This window comes from Capra hircus, chromosome 25 (assembly GCF_001704415.2).
Source record: "Capra hircus breed San Clemente chromosome 25, ASM170441v1, whole genome shotgun sequence".
Classification (NCBI taxonomy): domain Eukaryota; kingdom Metazoa; phylum Chordata; class Mammalia; order Artiodactyla; family Bovidae; genus Capra; species Capra hircus.
In genome coordinates, this window is record NC_030832.1 from 37,518,233 (window position 1) to 37,542,735 (window position 24,503).

At 41.9% G+C, this 24,503-nt stretch overlaps 1 protein-coding gene across 1 annotated transcript in view; it reads right to left on the reverse strand.

Moving 5' to 3' along the window:
- Window positions 8,389-24,503, reverse strand: part of LOC102168966 (cytochrome P450 3A24) — a 47,478-nt gene continuing 31,363 nt past the window's right edge. The window contains exons 10-13 of the mRNA XM_018039890.1: window positions 15,937-16,097; window positions 13,313-13,539; window positions 10,898-11,060; window positions 8,389-8,606 (exon numbers count right to left, since the gene is read on the reverse strand). Of these exons, the coding sequence (XP_017895379.1) occupies window positions 8,511-8,606; window positions 10,898-11,060; window positions 13,313-13,539; window positions 15,937-16,097 (647 nt within the window). The 3' untranslated portion in view covers window positions 8,389-8,510. The remainder of the gene's footprint in view (window positions 8,607-10,897; window positions 11,061-13,312; window positions 13,540-15,936; window positions 16,098-24,503) is intronic.

A 24,503-nucleotide genomic window follows, 5' to 3' on the forward strand; every position in this document is an offset into this window, starting at 1 on the left:
AAAGAGGAGCAAAGTGTTGGCCGTCTCTCCTAATCAGTACAGTAACCTTCTAAGGAGTTTTATCTGACCCTAGACTGGCCTCACCCAGGAAATTCCCTACTCTGCCACCAGACAGAGCCTGGTAAAACATGAGTCATGCACCATTCCTGTATTACTCAAATCTTTCCAACCACTTCCATCATCCACAGAATTAAACCCAAATGCCATGAGGCAGCTATTCAAGACCCATGTTGGATGTTTAGATCACTTTCATACCTTGGTTATTGCAAACAGTTCTGCAATGAGTAAAGGGCTTCAAAGTAGCCCTTTCTTGAGATTAATGGCTAGAGGTAGAACTTTTGGATTTTATGGTAGCTTTCTTTCAGCTTTTGAGGAATCTCCATGCTGCCTTCTACTGTGGCTGCACCAAGTTACATTCCCAGCAACAGTGCAGGAAAGTTCCCCTTTCTCCACCTCATCGCCCACATTTGTTGCTTCTTGTCTCCTTGATAGTTAGTCATTTGGACAGGTGTGAGGTGGTGTCTCATTATGAGTGATGCTGAGCACATTTTCATGTGCCTGTTGCCATCTGTTTGTCATCTTTAAAATGTCTATTCAGGTTTTCTGCCCACTTTTTAATCAAGCTGTTTGGTTTTTTAATATTGACCTGGGGTATTACACTAAGTGAAATAAGTCAGAAGGAAAAAAAAGAAACAAATACAGTATGATTTCACTTATATATGGAATCTAAAAAACAAAGTAGAATACAGAAAAAGACTATTACAAAAATACAAAAAAAATACAGAAAGAGACTCACAGAGAACAAACAGGTGGTTGCCACAGGGGGGGCAGGTTGGAGGACAAACAAAACGGGTGAAGGGAATTCAGAGGCACAGACTCCACGCAGAAAATACAGAAGTCACTGGGATATAATGGTCACACAAGGAATATAGTCAATAATATTGTCACAAATTTATACGGTGCCAGATGCTTGCTGGTCTTACTAAGGTGATCAAATCGCAATGTATTAAAATATAGAATCATTATATTGCATGCCTGAAACTAAGTAACATTGTATATTAATAAGAACTCAATTTCTTAAAATAATTTAAAAATAAATTAACAAATAAATGGTGGAAAAAAGATCTGTGTGCATCTGGCCACTGCTTACTTCTTCAGGATTGTCTCAGTTCACTTCCAGTGCAAATATGATGTTTTAAGAAAATGGTATGATGTGCTGTTCCCAAGCCCCCCAGATGACTGGTCTTCTTGTGTCTACGCAACCATTCTTCCATCTGAAATGGGTCCAATCCATTTTCCATCGTGAATTCCTAGACTTCCTCTGGGAGTCAGCCAGGGCACCATCTTCCCCAGTGACCCTTGTCCTGAACATGTAGGTGGTGGGGAGGGTCCCACTTCTGCATGATCACAGTTCTCACAGTTATCACGTGGAAACATACTGACTCTCAGACCATGATATCCATTGTAATTCATGTGCAGGGGGAATGTTAAAAACTACACAAGCCTGGGTGCACCTGAATATCTGAAATTCATGGGATGAAGTCAAATACAAGAAAATTGCATCTATTACTTTAATTGTTGCTAAGAATGTGAGAAACATTAGCTGAAATATTAAAAGAAATAGCCTAGATCCTAGGGAACATAACTGAGCAAAACCAGCCAAAGAATAGAAAGCTAAACAGTCTCAAAATTCATTAAAAAAGTAAGTGGAAGTCAAATCTTCTTGCAAGGAAACATCACATTCAGAGACTTTTACGGTAATCTTCAAGAAACACATATGTCTTAGCCTGCTTTCCCAAGAAAGAAGAGCTTGAAATACAGGCTTTCGTGGTACTATCTTCTGAGGAATTTGATTCAGGGGAGAAAGAGTGAAGGAAAATACCAATCTGGCCAACATTTGGTATCAAAAGCAACCAACTCTTCGATCAACTGACCATCTTCTGAGAGGCCATACGACCACTCAGAAGATGCAGCCCATCCAGGGGATTGAAGAGGGAAGAGGGTACTCACTGGTTTCCCTTTCCTTTGCGAAAATGTTCTTCCCACAGGGAAGTAATTCTCTAAAACTTCTGTATTACAGAAGAATTGCTAGGTTGAAAGGCATAGTCAGGCTTCACTGCACAAATTCAGTTGGAATCTGGGCAATGATGGTCCCTGCACTTGTGGCACAAACAGGGACCAGGGCAGGTACACTAGTTCCCTATGCTGTCTAGCAGATTATCCCCAAATACAACCCCTTGCAACAAGCATTTACTGCATCACAGCTCCTTGGGCTGAGAGTCCAGGTGTGACTTACCTGGGTATCTCTGGCTTAAGCTCTCTCCTGCTATCAGGCTGGGCTGCCTCTCATCCAAAGTCTCACCTGGGGAAGGACCCACTTTCAGGTCCTCCAGGTGGTCTGGCAGGGTTCAGATCCTCACAAGCTTGAGGATTCAGTTCCTCACTGGCTGTGGCCCAGAAGCCCCTCAGATCTCTGCCACTGGAGTCTCTCCACAGAGCAGCTCCCAACATGGCAGTTGCTTCCCCCAGAGTGAGGGAGTGAGAGGGGGCACCCAATTAATATTCTACTCATTAGAAGCAAGTCACCTATCCCAGCCTCACCAGTGGGAGGGGGTTAAATGGGGCATAAGTGCTAGCAGGCAGAGCATTGGCGGCCAGCTGAGAGGATGTCATCGCAGAGGTGAAGCTAAGATTCTGAGTTGTCACATAAAATCAATTCAACCATGCCCGGATCACTCTATGAGGACAGTATGAACTTGATCCAAATAGGACAAAAGTGAGACAAGAAAGAAAGACTCCATTTCACTCCCACTCACAGGCTTCAACACAAAATATCTGAGCAAAATAAAGCCAGTCAAAACCAGCAACAATGATACACCATGACCAAGTTGGATCTTCAAGGGATGGGAATACCAGACCATCTGACCTGCCTCCTGAGAAATGTCTATGCAGGTCAAGAAGCAACAGTTAGAACCGTACATGGAACTACAGATTGGTTCCAAATGAGGAAAGGAGTACGTCAAGGCAGTATATTGTCATCCTGCTTATTTAACGTATTGTAGAGTACACCATGCAAAATGCCAGGCTGGATGAAGCACAAACTGGCATCAAAATTGCCAGGAGAAATATCAATAACCTCTGATATACAGATGACACCACCCTTATGGCAGAAAGTGAAGAACTAAAGAGCCTTTTGGTGAAAGTGAAAGAGGAGAGTGAAAAAGCTGGATGAAAACTCAACATTCAGAAAACCAAGATCATGGCATCCAGTCCCATCACTTCATGGCAAATAGATGGGAAACAATGGAAACAGTGAGAGACTTTATTTTCTTTGGCTCCAAAATCACTGCAGATGGTGACTGCAGCCATGAAATTAAAAGACACTTGCTCCTTGGAAGAAAAGCTATGACCAACCTAGACAGCATATTAAAAAGCACAGACATTACTTTACCAAAAAAGGTCTGTCTAGTCAAAGCTATGTTTTTTCCAGTAGTCATGTATGGATGTGAGAGATGGACGATAAAGAAAGCTGAGCACCGAAGAATTGATACTTTTGAACTGTGGTGCTGGAAAGACTCTCGAGAGTCCCTTGGACTGCAAGGAGATCCAACCAGTCAATCCTAAAGGGAATCAGTCCTGAATATTCATTGGAAGGACTGATGCTGAAGCTGAAACTCTAATACTTTGACCACCTGATGTGAAGAACCAACTCACTGGGGAAAAAAAGACCCTGATGCTGGGAAAGATTGAAGGCTGGAGGAGAAGAGGACAACAGAGGACGAGATGGTTGGATGACATCACTGATGCTATGGACATGAGTTTGAGTAGGCTCCAGGAGTTGGTGATGGACAGGGGAGCCTGGTGTGCTGCAGTCCACGGGGTTGCAAAGAGTTGGACATGACTGAGCAACTGAACTGAGTTGGATTTTACCCTGAAACTCAGGGGTGACAACAAAGAATAAATATCAGTATTAGTTATCAGGTTAATTGATTAAAAGAGAAAGGTCTTGTCATCCCAATAGCTTCAGAAAACACATTTATTAATATTCAATATATCATTTATGATAGAAGAATGCACTACTAATAGCGAAGAATTTCCTTAATGTAATAAAAGTATCTACCAAAACCACCTAACAAAACCTCATTTTTCATGGTATAAAAGCATTATCTGCTCATGCCATTTTACCACATACACATACAGCCTTTTCAAAATTTGTAACCTCTCTAAGTACCTAAAATGCCATCAATTAATTTTATGCTGGAAACAAAAAGAACGTCATTACTTGTTTTTGTCAGAAACCCAGTCTGTAGATCCCAGGTGAACAATTCAAAAAGATCACTGAATAAATTAAATATTTTTTTACCCTTTGAGAACTGACCAACATGGGTTCATTCAGTGGGTTCATTCAAGTGAGATCAGCTGGGTTCAAAAGCTGAGTTCTTCACCTTTAGTTAGAACATAGGCTCTTATGATAATCAGATAGAAAAGATAAACCACCTCCCCAGAAAATAAACAAATGCTCCTCATTAGTGCATGCAGTACCAAGAGTTTTCTAAGTAGACACGTCAGCACGTGGCTGCCAAGCCCAGTGATTTTTTCCCAGGGGCCCTGCCCAGCCAATTCCAGGCCACACCTTGAATTCAATACAAGATGCCCTATTCTGATTGGTCACACAGTTATCTCCATGGTCATATGCCCTGTGTATCAGTCTGAGCTATGCCTGGTACTATGACAAAACATGGGGACAAAGTGTGAACAAGACTGTCACAAAGGGCGCTTACCTAGGTGGGGTGCTCCATGCATGCAGACACCTCCAAAGGCATTGGGAGGCTGGGAAAGGCAGAGTTAGGTGGGATCCAGAGCCTCTGTAGGGATGGGTGGGCTTCCTAGAGGAGATGACACTGCTGCAGTACCACGGACAGAGCAGAATTTGCCTAAGGAGAGAAGGAGAGAGGGCATTCAGGCTGTGAGAATGGTTCATCTTATCAAAATTATCATTGCTGAGTATGTTTGTTATTTCTTGGTTGCAGGCACAATGTCTAAATCAACCAATTTTTTTACTGTTAATAAGGAAGTGATCAGATCACAGGCCAAGTTAGAGATTCTGTAATTCTAGGGCCAAGGTTCCACCCTGGACAGCTCAGCAGGGAGCTGAAGGCTGTGCAGGATGTCTGGGAAAAGCGACAGGGCTTTCTGGCATGACAGTGACCTGTCTTGAATTTGTTAGGGTACAGTCCTGAGATTCAAAACGTTTACCAAGGTGACACTGACTCGGCATAAATCAACCATTCGGGGCCATTTCGCACATTCACAGTGTCGTGCCACCACCTCCTCTAGTTCCAGCGCACTCCCATTCCACCAGAGTGCACTCCTGAGTCCATAAGCAGCTCTTCCCCACTCTGTCCTCTCCCAGCCCCTGGCCACCACTCATGTACATTCTGACTTCATGGATTTGCCTCTTCCAAATGCTTCCTATAAATGGAATCATGTAATGTGTGGTCTCTTGTCTCTGAATTCTTTCATTTATGCATTTTTAAAGTTAATCTCTCTTGTACCATGTATTAGTATTTCACATCTGTGATAACTGAAGAAGCAACTATTGTATGGATACATCACAGTCGGTTTATCCATTCATCCACTGGTTTGCCTTGTGTCTACCCTTTAGCTGTTGCGGAGAGTGGTGTTATGAACATGCAGGCATATGTCTTTGTTTGAGAAATTGTGTTCAGTTCTCTTAGGCATCTACCCTGGTGTGCAATTGCTGGTAATTCTATGCTCAATGACCTGAGGAGCTGCCAAACTGTTCCACACACTGGCTGCTTCGTTACATCCTCACCAGGCAGCAACAGCTGAGGTTTCCACATTTCCTCTACATCCTCACCAACACTTCAGTTTTCCCTTTTTACAAAATAACCATCCCGGTGGTTGTGATGTAGTAAAATTTCTGGGATTTTGACTTTGTGCTACCAACATTAGTTAATAATCTGTGAGAATTCAACCAGAGGCAGAGAGGGCAAGTGAAGGGTGTGGTTGGGAACCTGGTCCACCAGGTCCCGGAGGCTTCTCTGGGCTCCCGGGACACCTATTCTCTCTACTGTGTACACAGCTGCCTAGAAGTTATCCATAGAATGTGACTGATGTGTAGGCCCTAGGTGGGTTATTTAAACGTGCTCAGCCTCAGTTGCCTGATCTTTAGAAACAAGGTTAATGATTATGTCTTCCCCTTCCTATAGGAGCTCAGATCAGAGACCTGAGGAGCTTGGGGCCTGAATCTGCGATAAGAGTTCAGGTGTCACTGGTGGAAGGGAACATGTGACCTTGCCCGCCACACACCTGATCCTTAGCAAACCCTCTAGAAATGCTCACTCGCAAGAGCTCATGGGAGTTCAGGTAGTAGCCAAAAGGGGCGAGCATTATAGAGTAAGCACAAGCTACAACCTGCGTTGTTTGTTAGCAAAAGGAGACATGAGTTCAAGTTGTAGTTGAAAAATAAAAAAAAGGTTGGGAGTTTGCTGACTCTGAATCTTTACCTTTTCCTTCTAATCATGTTTAAATGCCTCCTTTTCCACCTGCTGTGTGAGGAGCCACTGAGTCATAAATGTTCAGGACATTATGTCCTGGATTCTAACTGGGGCTGGGGCGGGGGATCTGTCCAGCTGTACGAGCTCAGGGCCCTGAGCAGGACCTCCAACCCTACCTTCCCCACCCACCACACAGACGCATGTTACCTATCTAAATCTATCATCTATCTATCTATGTCAGCTATCTATCGGTAGTGTATCATCCAACTAACTAGCTGTCATCTGTCTACAAAGAAAAGCAGGATGTTCACTGATACATGCAGTTCCAATCTCTGACTCCACGGGGTTTCTTCTGGTTTCCCTTTCCTGGACCAGGGACTCCCTTCTCTAACAGGGAAAAACGTGTCTTGCTTAATAAATCTCCCTTTGTGTAGCTACTGCCACTCAGCCTTTTTCCAGTCCTGATATACCCCTCACCCTCCGTGGTTCTCCACACCCTGTTTAGGCTCGGGATGCCCTGGCCAGGCCACCCTTCTGAGCAGACACTCTTTGCTCCTTGGCTGGACACCCATACCCAGGCTGGGCTGCTGTTCTGTGGACACCGTCCCTCCTCAATCTCCAACTTGGAGCCACTGAGCCCCCCTTCCCTGCCCACACCCTGAAGGGTAAGGCTGTCAGCCTTCTGTGTGCCCCCAGTGGCTTTAGGACTGGACTATCCAGGAAATCCCTAGCAAGGAAGGGGTTGTGGATGGGAGGGGCAGAAAAGGGAAAGGAATGGCTGTGTGCAGCTTCTGATATCAACTGAAACTGACCGGTGACTGTAGTCTTTCTCCCCAATCAACTGACCAATCAACCATCTTTTATTCCACGTTGATTATGTTAAGACAGATGGGAATTGAGGGTAGAAAACAAACACACTTCAAGAAAACCTGTTTCCTGCCTTCATGAAATATCAGGGGAGATGAGATGAAAACTTGTCATCAAAACTAATAACATAATCATATGTGCATTTGTTGCGATACAAAATATGTGCTCAAAAAAAGTAGATTTAAACCATGAAAGATAGCTCAGTTGTTAAAGAATCCACCTGCAATGAAGGAGACCCTGGTTGGGAAGATCCTCTTGAGAAGGGATAGACTACCCATTCCAGTACTCTTGGGCTTCCCTTGTGGCTCAGCTGGTAAAGAATCTGCCTGCAGTGAGGGAGACCTGGGTTCAGTCCCTGGTTTGTGAAGATCCCCTGGAGAAGGGAAAGGCTACCAACTCCAGTGTTCTGGCCTGGAGAATTCCATGAACTGTACAGTCCATGGGGTCACAAAGAGTTGGACATGACTGAGCAACTTTCACTTTCATATTTTCTGAGAAATGGGCAAAACACTGTGGAATAATTCTTACCCATGTAATATATCAAATAGCAGTTTTGAAAAAGGCCCCACCCACCAGGAACTGTGATGGCCGTGTTTAGTCACTGGCTCTCCCTGATTCAATTGTACACATTCCCCCTAAAGTGTAGGATGGTATCCTAATACTTTTGTAAAGAGATGTTTACAGAGTTCCTCAACAGAATATTAGATTTGAAATATATAAAATAAAACGTGTGATATATTAAAACATGTCAGAACTTTAGTCACCACAATACTTCTTGTTTTCATTAATTCACTGATAAAACTGTTGAGACACTTTCTTTCTTGATCATTGCTCTGAAGGAGCAGATGTTACTAACTGGGGGTGGGTGGAGATGGTCCTTTGAGAATCAGATAAGCTGAGTGTACATATCCAGTCCTCATTAGTCACCTCTTTCATGTTACACGATATATAAAAACACAGACACTGAGAAAGCTAAACAAATGTGCAGATACCCTAGTCATCCAGCAAGTGCAATAGATGAAGCCCATCTTTATTTCTGAGTTTTACCACAAAGTAAATCAAGCCCCCTGAAATTGTGGGACACAGCTCCGTGAAGAACAAAGCCCAGGTCTTTAAGGGAAGTCAAGCTCCACTTATGGTCTCATCTCTGAGCACAACCTTCAGAAAAATGGGTTTTTCCGGTCTTACAAGTCCTTGACTGTTTATCTTCAAGGGGATCTGCAACAGTTAAGAGAACCAATGAATGAAGCACCACCAACAACAGAAGCAAAGTAGACAAGATGCATTTCAGACAACAATGCTTTACAATATACAAGCTACTTTTAGCATCATGTATCTTCGGTTTTTTTAAAACTACCAATGTGTTTGAAAGCTATAGGGATGGACAGGCTGTCAATGTTTCCTTGATTAAACTTTAACACTTTATGACTTTCAGAAAATTGGTCTATTTAACCATTGTTATAAAATATATGGGCATAAAGTCATTTCTAGTACTCACTACTCACTTTTAAAAGTTGTTTTAATTCCTCTTTTACTGAGATATAAATGATTAATGGTAAAAACATTTGACTTACATATATGTGAAATTACTACCACAATAAGTTTAGTTAACATCCACCACTCATAAGAGACAGAAAAGGAAAAAAATAACTGTTTTCCTCTTTTGAGCACTTTTAGGATCTACTCTCTTCTACTATATAAAAATGTCAACTATAAGCATTGAGTTTTACATGATATCCCTGTACTTATTTATCCACAACCAGAAGTTTGTACCTTTTGATCACTTGCATCCAGTTTCCCTTCTTTATCTTTGATTCTCTGTACTTACTCTGTAATTTCTTTCAAGACTGGATAGTGAAAGCATTCATCCATCATTCTTGCACAAAATATTATTTGAGCACTATGCCTATGAAGCGTTAAGACTGTTTTTTCAAACATCCCCTGGTGCCAAGTGCAGGGCAAATGGTGAACTTCTGAAGACCTACAGTGGTTTGTCTGAGATTTTTAGCCCCTTTCCCAGTCACTCCTTCTGGGTTGGGGAACCAACAGAGTGACCTTCTAACCTCAGTTGACTGAAGGACAAGCAAGGAGCTGTGGAGGGAGAAGCCCCAGCCCATGGGGGACTGGGTGGAGCTTGCAGGGGCATCTGCCCTTCCCAGGGGTGCCCGAGGCCCCCTTTCTCTCAGGGCTGAGTCCCCTGTGTGTACACACTTACAGGACATCCACAAGTAAAATGGAAACATCTCTATCCTCCTCTTCCCTGAGAAAACTACTCAAAGGGAGGAGTTGCTTATTAAATGTATGACTCCTAGAAATAAGCCTTATTTTAGGGCCATGCTTGAGAGGAATCAATGCCAACTGTTCTGTGTGCTCCTCAGACAGAGATTCCAGGTCTTTTTATAACTGTAACAAATTGTTTTTTTAAACTTTCAAATGGTATGTATTTTCCCTGCAGGTAGACACACATAAAACAAGCAAGAACACAAATGACATTTGATAAATTTTTAAAATTCAAACTGTTCCAAATTTGCATCCAAGAGCTCTAATCAACTGCAAGTCACTCCTTAAACATTTGCCCGATGACGTCAAAGCACCACTGGGCATTTATGGAAGGAATAAATGAGGGAATAGAGTTAAAGACCTTTTTAGGTACAAGGAAATAAAGGAACCAAACTGGTTGGTTCAGTGACAAACTATTGTTAGGTGGTAGGACCCATGATGCCAGCCTGTGGTACCTGTAAACACAGCAGAGGGGACAGTGGGCTCTGGCCTGGATGCGCAGGCTGCATGGAGGGGCTCGGGACTGCACTGGAACTCGAAGGGGGAGGATGGACTGTAGGGTGGACAGGAAGGACACACAGTCATTCTGAGAATGCAAAGGGAGCCCAGCTGGATGGCAGCAGGATCCCTGGCAGGTGAGGGGCTGTGGGAGCCCTTCCCATCCGGCAGAAATGCTTTCACTCAGGGATCACTGTGGCTGCACAGGAGGATCAGTGGGGGTGCTCAGGACACTACACTCTGGGGAAATTATTTTAGAGAGTCTGAGGTGACCTCAGCATAGGGATATTGCTCCCCAGTAATTTCTTTACACAAATAGTGGCTGAGAATCGCTGTCAGGAGAGCTTCTGCAAGTTTTGGTGGAGAAGGGCATCACTGAAAAGTCATGACATGTCATCACTGCTCTCACGACTTCGTACAACATTTTCCTTCCTTCCAGTGGATGTGACACCAAATTGTAAAAGTTGCTCACATTCACTGACTTTGTATAGTCATGTCGTGCTAACTGCCTTGACTCTAGATGACTTTACAGTTGGGTCTTTATGAAGGCACAGACTTAGCCCCCCAGGCATGAAAGACAGTTAAAGGTCACAGATGGATCCAGACAGATTCTCTTTCTAGTAAGCTAAATTATTATTTGAATAGATCACAACCTTATAGACACAGAGAGATACACCTCAGTTAAAAAATTCACAATAAAACATTATTTATGCAAATAATGAACTGCTAACCTGTGTTTCTTTACAAGGTTTGAAAGAGAAGTTCTGTAGGATTCTGACGATAGCAAGTTTCATGTTCATTATTGCAAACCTCATGCCAATGCAATTTCGGGGTCCAGTTCCAAAAGGCAGGTAGACGTAAGGATTTATGCTGTCCTTGTTCTTCTTACTGAACCTGAATCCACAACAGTAGATGAAACAAGTGAATGAAACAAAAATCACAGGAGCTCCAGGTGTGAGATTTTAACTTAAACCCTCAACCAGTAGCATAAGGGAGACTCCTGTGGGCGGGTGACTGAATCCTGTTGTGCTGATTTTGCTGTGAGAAAGGTAAGCCCCTGGGCCTTCCCATTCCCCGGACCCCACAGGAGCTTTCAGTCCTGGTGAGCAGATGAGATGAAGGCTGTTTAAAGAAAATGTATCTTTAAATATGAAATTGACATTCAGGGTGGTGAGATGCTCAGGCTCTGAAAGGCAGTTAGGAAATGAGACTGACTGCAGGAAGAGTGGGTTCCTGCCTCCACGAACACTGACATTGGTCATGCGCTCAGAGACAAAGGAAGCAGGGAAAATGTCTCTGAATATTTCAGTTGTTAGTTTTCTATTATTTTCCCTTTGCTTCCTCTTGTGTGGGTATGTCTCTCTCTCCCATACACAGAGGTTGCTGAGGTCAGTAGATTGATGAGGGCATATGATTCAACTCTACTCTGGTTCAATCACTGATTTCCTTGTCTGTTCCACAAACCAATAAAGTCCTTGATGGCCAGACCTCTGCTTTATTCAAATTTGACTCCTCAAATTTGGATTTGGAGAAGTGATAATGACACTGTGGTTGTATATATTTTAAAGAGTCCCTATTATACAAAATATTCTGGAAGAATATTCTGGAAGAATACATTAAACATGATTCATAAAACTTGTGCCTATAAACTATACTGTGTATATGTCAAAAACTCTTTATAATCGGCTTTAACATTTGGATTTCTCACTTCCTGGCCCAGACCCTGACACACACAGATGAGCACGAACTCTCTGCGTGAGGCTGAGTGAATGAAAGGGAAGTGCAGTGAGTGGTCTCTGGTTTTAGGTTCCTGATGCTGCAGGAGGGGGAGCTGAAGTTGCTGAGCTTGAGGGAGACACAGAGGTTCCCTGGTCCAGAACAGAGGACTTGGTGGACTCTGACTCTTCTTTCAACAATGCTAAGTGTACAGGTTATGCTAGTACTAGGGACAAAAGGGTGAACGAGACACAGTCCCTGCTGTCAGGGAGCTTATAGTCAGGGGCTCATAAAATGCTAGGTCCCAGATAGTGCTCTAAAATTCAGTCCAAATTTTGTTCACCATAAAATAAATGGGAGAGCATCAATTATTTCCAGAGTCCCATCTGTGCCCAAAGCAGAACCTGGCTCTGAATTCCCAGAGACAACGCTTAACTTCTCCAACGGGGCTGTCTAGATGTCTAGAGAGCAGAGGACTTCTCTTTGGAAGGTCAAAAAACATGGAGGCAAAAAGGAGCTGGCCCAGGTCTACAGCCACAGACAGAACCAGGCCACCTATGTCTCCTCCATCCTCACTGAGGCTGCTGGAACCACCTGGGATGAGACTACTAGGTCCTCAACCTACAGTCCCACAATAATAGAGGAAACAGCAGCCAATGTTTAAAGAAATGGAAACATGGGAACGTTAGTGATGAATTCAAAGAGCTAAAGAGAATAGAAAGAAAGACTTAAAGGAAATAAAAACCAATACACTTAAAATAATATAGCTATTAAGTAAATTATAGCAGGTGTAACAATCGTATATATATATATTAAAAACACAGATTTCCATTTATACTTTACTGTTAAATATAGTAAGCAATTGAAAAATAAAACTACATATAATGTCATTCTAAGTTTTAACAATCTGTATATGCATAGAAAAATGTCCTCAGGACTTACATTGCACTATTAATGAGGCCTATCTTAAGCTATTGGACCTCCCTGATGGCTCAGTGGTAAAGTATCCACCTGCCAATGCAGGAGACATGGGTTCGATCCCTGGGTTGGGAACATCCCCTGGAGAAGAAAATAGCGACCCATTCCAGTCTCCTTGCCTGGAAAATCCCACGGACAGAGGAGACTGGTGGGCTACAGTTTATGAGGTCACAAAGAGCCGGAAATGACTTACTGACTAAAGAACAACAAAGCTTAAGGTTTTAGGAATGCACACAACTAAAATTTTCTGTTTTTTTTTCTTTTTTAGTTTATGGTTGGTAAAGTTTTTAATCAAATAATATCATTCTCGGAAAAAGTAAAGACATTTAACAATAAAAAGATGTAAAATAAAATGATTGTATAGTCACATATTTGTCACCCACAATGAGAGTCGTCAGAATACGCTCTGAGCAACTAGATCAAAGAGGGTCCCCTTCTCTGGGGTCTTGTACCTTTCGGGACGAAATTCCTCAGGCTCTGGCCAGAGCTGTGGGTCTCTGTGAAGCACGGAGATTGGCACCGTCACTGTTGTGCCTTTGGGAATGGACACCCCATGGATTTCCACATCCTTCTTACAGAACCTCTCAAGTCTAACAGCAATTGGAAACATTCTGAGAGTCTCATTCACCACCATGTCAAGATATTCCATCTGTGCCAGGACATCGTAGGTCGGAGGCGCCTAGGAAGAAAGAAATAGATTTTGATAAATTAAGATATCAGATCAACCTTCAAATCCATCTATGTAGGCCTATTGAAATGTTAGGAGCTCCAGGGAATAATTTAAATTGGTAAAGGACCTTAGCATTTACATACATTACTATCATGTCCTTTGACCTCTCAATGCCCATTGAGATGAAACACCATAGGTTATCAAGGAGTGTATTTTTTCTCTCATGAAAACAACCATGACTGACAGACTAGGACCCTTACTCTTAAGTGAAAAAGTCCAAAGTCAGCATTTCTTTTAAAAAGTGAGGCCACACAACTGTACCGAGGCAAGAACGTGTAAAAGAGCAAATCCCCTATTCTTAGTTGAAGACTCCTGACTGCTCATTCTCTTCATCACACATATACAGTCTGGAAACAATATATGAAAACTCTATAAATGATTTGGGGAGAAACAAGTTCCTTTCTAAATCAAATCTGCAAATGAAGAGTAAGATTGGGAACACAATTTCAGATGCAGGGAGGTTAAAGAGGATCAGAACCCCAACCTCTGCTGCTAGAAGAGTCTCTTCTTATCCCTACCGGTGTGACTCTAAGGTCTGAAGGTCTAAACAAGCCATTGAAGCCCCAGTGTCCAGGTCTCCACACACCACAAATAACTCCAGTTTGGGCTGAGATCTGAAACCAGTGGAGGTGAAACATGGCTGTCACGTGGGGTTATATTTAAGGAGAAACAGTGTAGAGGATAAGAGTGGCTCAGGAGCCAACACCCCGGATCACAGCTTGACTAGATCAGCACCACGTACATGACTAGTGTCTGGAAGTATTTCATCTCCCTGTAGCTCAGGTTTCTCATATGTTACATGGAGACAGATGGAGCTGACCCTCCAGAGGGTTGTGTGGCAGAGACACTGCTCACCCAGCATCCATGTCGGCCCCATGTATCCCATCCACTTGAGGTTATGGCCAAATCATCCTTGCCAACAGGCTTTGAACTGAGGTGATTATCTCAGTTCAGAGACAAATCAGTTAAAAACCCAGTAAACAACTCTTGAGTTCCTTATTCCACAGAAGACAAGAAGGACTCATGTTTCTGACAAGGCAATTGCAATAAGGCAGAGGCTCTCATTCAGTTTTCCTGAGTGACTCTGCAAAGCAGAGCTGTCCACTCCATCCTCCACTCACAATCCATGCTCAGTGTGTGCACATGGGTTGATGGAAAACTTTGCTATGAAAGCCCCGAGATTCCAGACTTGTCTGTTACTGAGGCATAAGCTAGCCTCTTGTGACTCGTAAAGAATTTCTTGAAAGTTAAATGCATTTATAAATAGAAAGTATTTAGAACCAACATACAAAGTAAGAAGCACATATCAGCCAACAGTACTAGTATTATAAGTATTCTTTTTTTAATTTTTAAATTTTAATTGGAGGCTAATTACTTTACAGTACTGTGGTGGTTTTTGCCATACATTCACATGAATCAGCCGTGGGTGTAAAGGAGAGAATGTAATGCCCTAGCTAGCCTTGGTCTGTTAGCGACCTTTCAATCTTCTTGTAATCAGAAGATTCCCAATATGGGGTTTACCAGAGAAGAAATATCATCTCTAATTTATGCAGGCCCTACGAAGTATTTGAAGGACCTAGGATTTGAAAGGTCATAAGACTTGTCCAAAACCAGTCAGGTCTCTTACTCATGTCCTCTGTTTCCTACCGTATATCCTTTCTTGTACAGCAGGCTTCACCTAGTCTAAAGTTTACACAGGGCAGTAGAGTGAATTAATGGTCCCAATTCTCCACCATTTCCTCTGTCCACTCCCTTTGCCATTAACTCTACGGCGCCCTCCCATTCTGACTCGGGTTGGTCAGGCGGCTCACTTTGAACCTGTGGAATATTCACCAAATGTAATGCTAGCAGAGTTTTGAAAGTCACCCATGGGATTAGGCCTCTTGCTCATGATATCTACCACTGCCTCAAGAAGCAGACATACGGAGATTGAGACATGTGAGGAGCATGTGTGGAGTTGAGTCTGTCCAGCCGCTTATCTAAGGCCAGCCTAGATCAGTCAACACCCAGATCACAGCAAGTCCAACCAATATCAATAGATAAATATGCAGACACCGTGACCTTGGGCAAACTCTAGGAGGTAGTGAGGGACAGGGAGGCCTGGTGTGCTATAGTCCATGGAGTCGCAAAGAGTCCAAAATGACTTAGCGACAGAACAACAACAAATGCAGACACCAGAGAAATAAGTGCTTGCTGTTAGTTTGGATTCTTTTCCACTGCACCACCTGGGAATGGAGGTAAATGATTTGATGCTTATGCTTTGGGAAAAACCTCCTGAGAAGTGGAGAGAAGACAATCATGCGAAGGCTTCACCCTCCCCCTCTCTCTCCAGGTATCATCACCCACCTTATTGGGGAAAGTCACATCAATCTCCTCCTGTAGCTTCTGCTGGACCTCAGGGTGAGTGGCCAATTCATATATAATGAAGGAAAGAGTACTGCTAGTGGTCTCATAGCCACCAAAAATAAAGCTAATACTTTGGGCCATGAGTTCTTGGTCAGAGAGAGCTAAAAAGAAAGTCAAGACATTTTAGGTAAAGCATGGCAATGTAAAAATCACAGTTTCGATGATGAGACATTCCAGTGAAACTCCCAAACCCCTAGGGGAGATCAGGTAAAAGTAATTTAGACTCAAACTGAGAGTGATTTCTACTCTGTGTCTGCCTCACAGAGCCGAGAAAAAGCCAAGAACTGTCTTAATTGAGCTTTTCCCGGGTCTGTACTATTCTTGGCCCTCTGTTCCTGGCAATTCCACACCCCCACCAACACAGCTGGGTATTTCAAGAGATAGCACTTCTAACATTTACAGTGTTATCAGCGTGTCCCTTAGAGAGCTGTAAAAGAACTTTAGCTCTAAGTAAAATGGAGCAGCATTCCCTTCTAGAATATTTTAATTTTTTAATATAAATTCATTTTATTTTAATTGGAGGTTAATTACTTTACAATATTGTATTGGTTTTGCCATACATCAACATGAACCCACTACAGGTATACACGTGTTCCCCATCAAGACAGTGTTTCTTAATCAAAGGTGGTCATGCAAGTTTCATTCTTAGTGTCTTTTACATCCTTTTTTTTTTTTAAAGAAAAGAAAGCTAGTCTTAAGGTGACTGTCACTTAATAGTTCATACACAGAGGATGAGTGTTATAGGTTTTTTTAAGTCATGAAGAACTTGAATATCAATTGATGTATAAGAACTTTATTTTTTTTGCTTTTATTTTTATTTATTAATTAAAAAAAATTTTATTTTCACTTTATTTTACTTAACAATACTGTGTTGGTTTTGGCATACATTGACATGAATCTGCCACGGGTGTACATGAGCTCCCAAACATGAACCCCCCTCCCACATCCCATCCCACATTATCCCTCTGGATCATCCCCGTGCACCAGCCCCAAGCATCCTGCATCCTGCATCGAACATAGATTCGTTTTTTACATGATAGTATACATGTTTCAATGCCATTCTCCCAAATCATCACACCCTCTCCCTCTCCCTCAGAGTCCAAAAGTCCGCTCTACACATCTGTGTCTCTTTTGCTGTCTTGCATACAGGGTCATCATTACCATCTTAATTAAAAGCTTCTAAACAACAAAGGAAAATATAAGCAAGGTGAAAAGACAGCCTTCTGAATGGGAGAAAATAATAGCAAATGAAGCAACTGACAAACAACTAATCTCAAAAATAAACAAGCAACTTATGCAGCTCAACTCCAGAAAAATAAACGACCCAATCAAAAAATGGGCCAAAGAACTAAATAGACATTTCTCCAAAGAAGACATACGGATGGCTAACAAACACATGAAAAGATGCTCAACATCACTCATTATTAGAGAAATGCAAATCAAGACCACAATGAGGCACCACTTCACACCAGTCAGAATGGCTGCGATCCAAAAGTCTGCAAGCAATAAATGCTGGAGAGGGTGTGGAGAAAAGGGAACCCTCTTACACTGTTGGTGGGAATGCAAACTAGTACAGCCACTATGGAGAACAGTGTGGAGATTCCTTAAAAAATTGCAAGTAGAACTGCCTTATGATCCAGCAATCCCACTTCTGGGCATACACACAGAGGAAACCAGAATAGAAAGAGACATGTGTACGCCAATGTTCATCGCAGCACTGTTTATAATAGCCAGGATATGGAAACAACCTAGATGTCCATCAGCAGATGAATGGATAAGAAAGCTGTGGTACATATACACAATGGAGTATTACTCAGCCGTTAAAAAGAATACATTTTAATCAGTTCTAATGAGATGGATGAAACTGGAGCCAATTATACAGAGTGAAATAAGCCAGAAAGAAAAACACCAATACAGTATACTAACACATATATATGGAATTTAGAAGGATGGTAATGATGACCCTGTATGCAAGACAGCAAAAGAGACACAGATGTGTAGAGAGGACTTTTGGCCTTCTAGAATACTTTAAATTATTCTAGTTAAGGTGCAGCTTGATTTAAGAGATTTATGATACTAAGGCTATATGATAGGGGAAATTGAATTATATTTTATCAAAACATTTCCAGGAACATGAGAGTACAATACTGGGCTACAGTTAAACTCTTGGTACTCACAGAGTGGTCCATGGACCAGCAGCATGAGCAGGATCCAGAAGCCTAATACAAATTCAGAACTATGGAAACAACATATGAACTCCAATCATGAGATGTGGACATGTATGAACACAACGTAGCCTGAGAAGTATGGATTATGCCCTTGAGAGTCATCAGGTAATACTAGACCTGGGGCACAAGCCTTCAAGGGGATGATCGAGATATGTATAGAAGCTACAGAAATCAACAAAAAGCTTAAAGAGTTGTGATGATCCTAGTCTAATCAGTGGCGTTAAAATAGCAGAAGAAAGAATGTGTGCATATAAGGACATAGGCCAGTGTGAAATATAGAAAAATTAGGTCCAGAGAGTAGAATTAGCAATGCTGATTCAACTCCAGCCTGAAGGTCATCCTCTCAGTATACACCCCCTCTTTCTGCTCTTCTTTATTCTTATCAAACAGCCCTGTGATTATACACTGGTCCCCATTTTTATTTTCTCCCGAGAGACCAAACATGCTCAGGCTCTCAGCTATTTGATGGGACTGAAGTAGGACCTTTGTTACTTAGAGCACTCAGCTCAATGTGGTACCTGCCCCAACCAACTGACTAACAATAAAATGAGTGTTATAAAGATTTAGACAGTTCTAGTTCCCCAATGATGTTATGTGTGATGTTATCATGGATAAATTCAACCATCAAATTCATTCTCCAGTTAGCATAAACCACAAAATACTCAAAGTTTAGAGTTGTGCTGTCTAACATATGAGTCTTCAAGTTTTAATTGATTAAAATTAAATACAGAGGACTAGAAAAAAAGATGGCGGAGGAATAGGACGGGAAGACCACTTTCTCTCTCACAAATTCCTCAAAAGAACATTTCAACGCCGAGCAAACTCCACAAAACAACTTCTGTAGGCTGGCAGAGGACATCAGGCAACCAGAAAAGCAGACCATTGTCTTCAAAAACAGGTAGGAAAAAATATAAAAGACGAAAAAGGAGACAAAGGAGGTGGGGAGGGAACTCCGTCCCGGGAAGGGAAGCCCGTCCCGGGAAGGGAATTTTAAGAAGAGAGGTTTCCAAACACCAGGAAACACTCTCCCTGCCGAGTCTGTGGCGAGCCTTGGAAACACAGAGGGCAACATAACAGGAAGGAAAAATAGATAAATAATTAAAACCAAGAGATTACAAGCCCACCAGTAACTCCCCCAGCGGAAAAGCAGCACAGACGCCTGCATCCGCCACTGGGAAGTGGGGGCAGGGCAGGGACGCGCGGGAGGCGCGGGCTGCAGAGCTTTGTGAGAATCGGGCAGGAACGCCCCACGCGCAACCAGAACGATCTAACTTGGGCTAGCAAACCAGACTGTGGGATAGCTACCACGCGAAAAGCTCGAACATAAGACACCACCAGGACCGAGCACAGAACAAAGGACGGAACGGAATAAGCCGGCTGCAGACCATCCCCCGCCGGGGACAGGCAGCCAGAGCCGTAAGGACTGGAAAGGGGCAATTGCAGACCCGGAGAGACTTTACTTACCTAACTGCAAGCAAGCTCCTTTGCTAAGACTTCTGGGGGTGCTGGACAGTCACAATCTACCACACGGGGTGCGCCAGCGGTCCGCCCAGAAAGCTGAGCAGCAGCGGCAGAAAAGGTGACAAGCTGCAGCAATCGCGCTCGCCAAACTCCTGAGCAACTCGGACCTGGGAAGGGCACAAAGCGCAGTCCCAGCCGAATCTGTGCCTCTGAGGGCTGCCTGAGTGCCGAACCTGAGCGGCTTGGACCGGGGAAGTGCACGCAGCCTAGGGCCGGCCCCAGACGGTTCCCTGCTGAGCATCATAGAGCCGGAGCGGTTTGTGCGCAGCGAGAAGGGACAGGTCAAGAGGGGCTGAGACACTGTGTGCAAACGACAGTGCTATTTGTTTGCAGCATCTCCCCTCCCCACAGCGCGACTGAACTAGTGAGCCTAAAAAACCAGCAAGCAGAAGAAGTTAAACAGAGGGAACCGCCTTGGAAGTGATCCCACACGGCCCACAACATCAGAGAAGGGCCAGATATATTTTTACTATTTTAAAAATCATTCCTTTTTTTTTTGTTTATTTGCTTTTTGTTTTTTTTTCTTTTTTTTCTAACTTTTTTAAAATTGTTAAGTCTTCTATTTCTCCTCTAATTTTTATTTCTATAACCTATTATTACAATTTTTTAAAAAAAGACTTTTTTTTTAAGGCAAACGCCATATATAGCCTTTGGATGGTTGTTTGTGGGTTTTTGTTTGTTTGTTTGTTTGTTTTTTTAATAATTCGTGTTTTTTTTTTCTTTCTTCCTTTTTCCTTCTGCTTCTTTTCTTTAATATTGTATTTTTGAAAATCCAACCTCTACTCTAGATTTTTAATCTTTGCTCTTAGGTTTTTGTTGTCAATTTTGTACATTTAAAAACCCAAACTTCACTACCCAAGTTTACCTGAGAGCGAGATTACTGGCTTAACCACTCTCTCCTCCTTTGGACTCTCCTTTTTCTCCACCAGGTGGCCTCTGTCTCTTTTCTCCCCCATCTCTTCTCTATCCAACTCTGTGAATCTCTGTGTGTTCCAGATGGTGGAGAACACCTAAGGAACTGGTTACTAGCAGGATTTGTCTCTCTCCTTCTCATTCCTCTCTCTTATCCTCCTGGTCACCTCTGTCTACTTCCTCCCTCTCCTCTTCCCCGTATAACTCTGTAAATACCTCTGAGCGGTCCAGACTATAGAGCGTACATAAGTGACTACTGGCTAGCTTGCTCTCTCCTCTTTTGATCTCACAGCATCTCATTCCAGTTACCTCTAACTACCCCCTCCATCTTCTCTTCTCCTTGTAACTCAGTGAACCTCTCTGAGTGTCCCTCAATGTGGAGAAACTTTTCATTTTTAACCTAGATGTTTTATCTTCGGTGCTGTATAGATGGAGAAGTCTAGAGGCTACTGTAAAAATAAAACTGAAAACCAGAAGCAGGAGGCTTAAATCCAAAGCCTGAAAACATTAGAGAACTCTTGAATTCAGGGAACATTAAGCAATAGGAGCTCATCAAATGCCTTCATACCTACACCGAAACCAAGCTCCACCCAAGGGCCAACAAGTTCCAAAACAAGACATACCACTCAAATTCTCCAGCAACACAGGAACACTCCCCTGAGCTTCAATATACAGGCAGCTCAAAATTATTCCAAAACCTTTGATGTCTCATAACCCATTACTGGTCACTTCACTGCACTCCAGAGAGAAGAAACCCAGCTCCACCCACCAGAACTCCAACACAAGCCTCCCTAACCAGGAAACCTTGACAAGCCACTGATAGAACCCCACCCACAGTGAGGAAGCTCCATAATAAAGAGAACTCCACAAATTACCAGAATATAAAAAGGCCACCCCAAACGCAGCAATATAACCAAGATGAAGAGACAGAGGAATACTCAGCAGGTAAAGGAACAGGAGAGTTGCCCACCAAACCAAACAAAAGAGGAAGAAGTAGGGAATCTACCTGAGAAGGAATTCCGAATATTGATAGTGAAAATGATCCAAAATCTCGAAGTCAAAATGGAATCACAGATAAATAGCCTAGAGACAAGGATTGAGAAGATGCAAGAAAGGTTTAACAAGGACCTAGAAGAAATAAAAAAGAGTCAAAATATAATGAATAACGCAATAAATGAGATCAGAAACACTCTGGAGGCAACAAATAGTAGAATAACGGAGGCAGAAGATAGGATTAGTGAAATAGAAGATAGAATGGTAGAAATAAATGAATCAGAGAGGAAACAAGAAAAACGAATTAAAAGAAACGAGGACAATCTCAGAGACCTCCAGGACAATATGAAACGCTCCAACATTCGAATTATAGGAGTCCCAGAAGAAGAAGACAGAAAGAAAGATCATGAGAAAATCCTTGAGGAGATAATAGTTGAAAACTTCCCTAAAATGGGGAAGGAAATAATCACCCAAGTCCAAGAAACACAGAGAGTTCCAAATAGGATAAACCCAAGGCGAAACACCCCAAGACACATATTAATCAAATTAACAAAGATCAAACACAAAGAACAAATATTAAAAGCAGCAAGGGAAAAACAACAAATAACACACAAGGGGATTCCCCTCAGGATAACAGCTGATCTTTCAATAGAAACTCTTCAGGCCAGGAGGGAATGGCAAGACATACTTAAAGTGATGAAAGACAATGACCTACAGCCCAGATTACTGTACCCAGCAAGGATCTCATTCAAATGCGAAGGAGAAACCAAAAGCTTTACAGACAAGCAAAAGCTGAGAGAATTCAGCACCACCAAACCAGCTCTCCAACAAATTCTAAAGGATATTCTCTAGACAGGAAACACGAAAAGGGTGTATAAACCCAAACCCAAAACAATAAAGTAAATGGTAACGGGATCATACTTATCAATAATTACCTTAAACATAAATGGGTTGAACGCCCCAACCAAAAGGCAAAGACTGGCCGAATGGATACAAAAACAAGACCCCTCTATATGCTGCTTACAAGAGACCCACCTCAAAACAAGGGACACATACAGACTGAAAGTGAAGGGCTGGAAAAAGATATACCACGCAAATAGAGACCAAAAGAAAGCAGGAGTGGCAATACTCATATCCGATAAAATAGACTTTAAAACAAAGGCTGTGAAAAGAGACAAAGAAGGCCACTACATAATGATCAAAGGATCAATCCAAGAAGAAGATAAAACAATTATAAATATATATGCACCCAATATAGGAGCACCGCAATATGTAAGACAAATGCTAACAAGTATGAAAGGGGAAATCAACAATAACTCAATAATAGTGGGAGACTTTAATACCCCACTCACACCTATGGACAGATCAACTAAACAGAAAATTAACAAAGAAACGCAAACTTTAAATGATACATTAGATCAGTTAGACCTAATTGATATCTATAGGACATTTCACCCCAAAACAATGAATTTCACCTTTTTTTCAAGTGCTCATGGAACCTTCTCCAGGATAGATCACATCCTGGGCCATAAATCTAAACTTGATAAATTCAAAAAAATTAAAATAATTCCAAGCATCTTTTCTGACCATAATGCATTAAGATTAGATCTCAATTACAGGAGAAAAACTATTAAAAATTCCAACATATGGAGGTTGAACAACACACTTCTGAATAACCAACAAATCACAGAAGAAATCAAAAAAGAAATCAAAATATGCATAGAAACTAATGAAAATGAAAACACAACAACCCAAAACCTGTGGGACACTATAAAAGCAGTGCTAAGAGGAAAGTTCATAGCAATACAGGCATACCTCAAGAAACAAGAAAAAAGTCAAATAAATAACCTAACTCTACAACTAAAGCAACTAGAAAAGGAAGAATTGGAGAACCCCAGAGTTAGTAGAAGGAAAGAAATCTTAAAAATTAGGGCAGAAATAAATGCAAAAGAAACAAAAGAGCCCATAGCCAAAATCAACAAAGCCAAAAGCTGGTTCTTTGAAAGGATAAATAAAATTGACAAACCATTAGCCAGACTCATCAAGAAACAAAGGGAGAAAAATCAAATCAATAAAATTAGAAATGAAAATGGAGAGATCACAACAGACAACACAGAAATACAAAGGATCATAAGAGACTACTATCAGCAGTTGTATGCCAATAAAATGGACAACGTGGAAGAAATGGACAAATTCTTAGAAAAGTACAATTTTCCAAAACTGAACCAGGAAGAAATAGAAAATCTTAACAGACCCATCACAAGCACGGAAATTGAAACTGCAATCAGAAATCTTCCAGCAAACAAAAGCCCAGGTCCAGACGGCTTCACAGCTGAATTCTACCAAAAATTTCGAGAAGAGCTAATACCTATCCTACTCAAACTCTTCCAGAAAATTGCAGAGGAAGGTAAACTTCCAAACTCATTCTATGAGGCCACCATCACCCTAATACCAAAACCTGACAAAGATGTCACAAAAAAAGAAAACTACAGGCCAATATCACTGATGAACATAGATGCAAAAATCCTCAACAAAATTCTAGCAATCAGAATCCAACAACACATTTAAAAGATCATACACCATGACCAAGTGGGCTTTATCCCAGGGATGCAAGGATTCTTCAATATCCACAAATCAATCAATGTAATTCACCACATTAACAAATTGAAAAATAAAAATCATATGATTATCTCAATAGATGCAGAGAAGGCCTTTGACAAAATTCAACATCCATTTATGATAAAAACTCTCCAGAAAGCAGGAATAGAAGGAACATACCTCAACATAATAAAAGCTGTATATGACAAACCCGCAGCAAACATTATCCTCAATGGTGAAAAATTGAAAGCATTT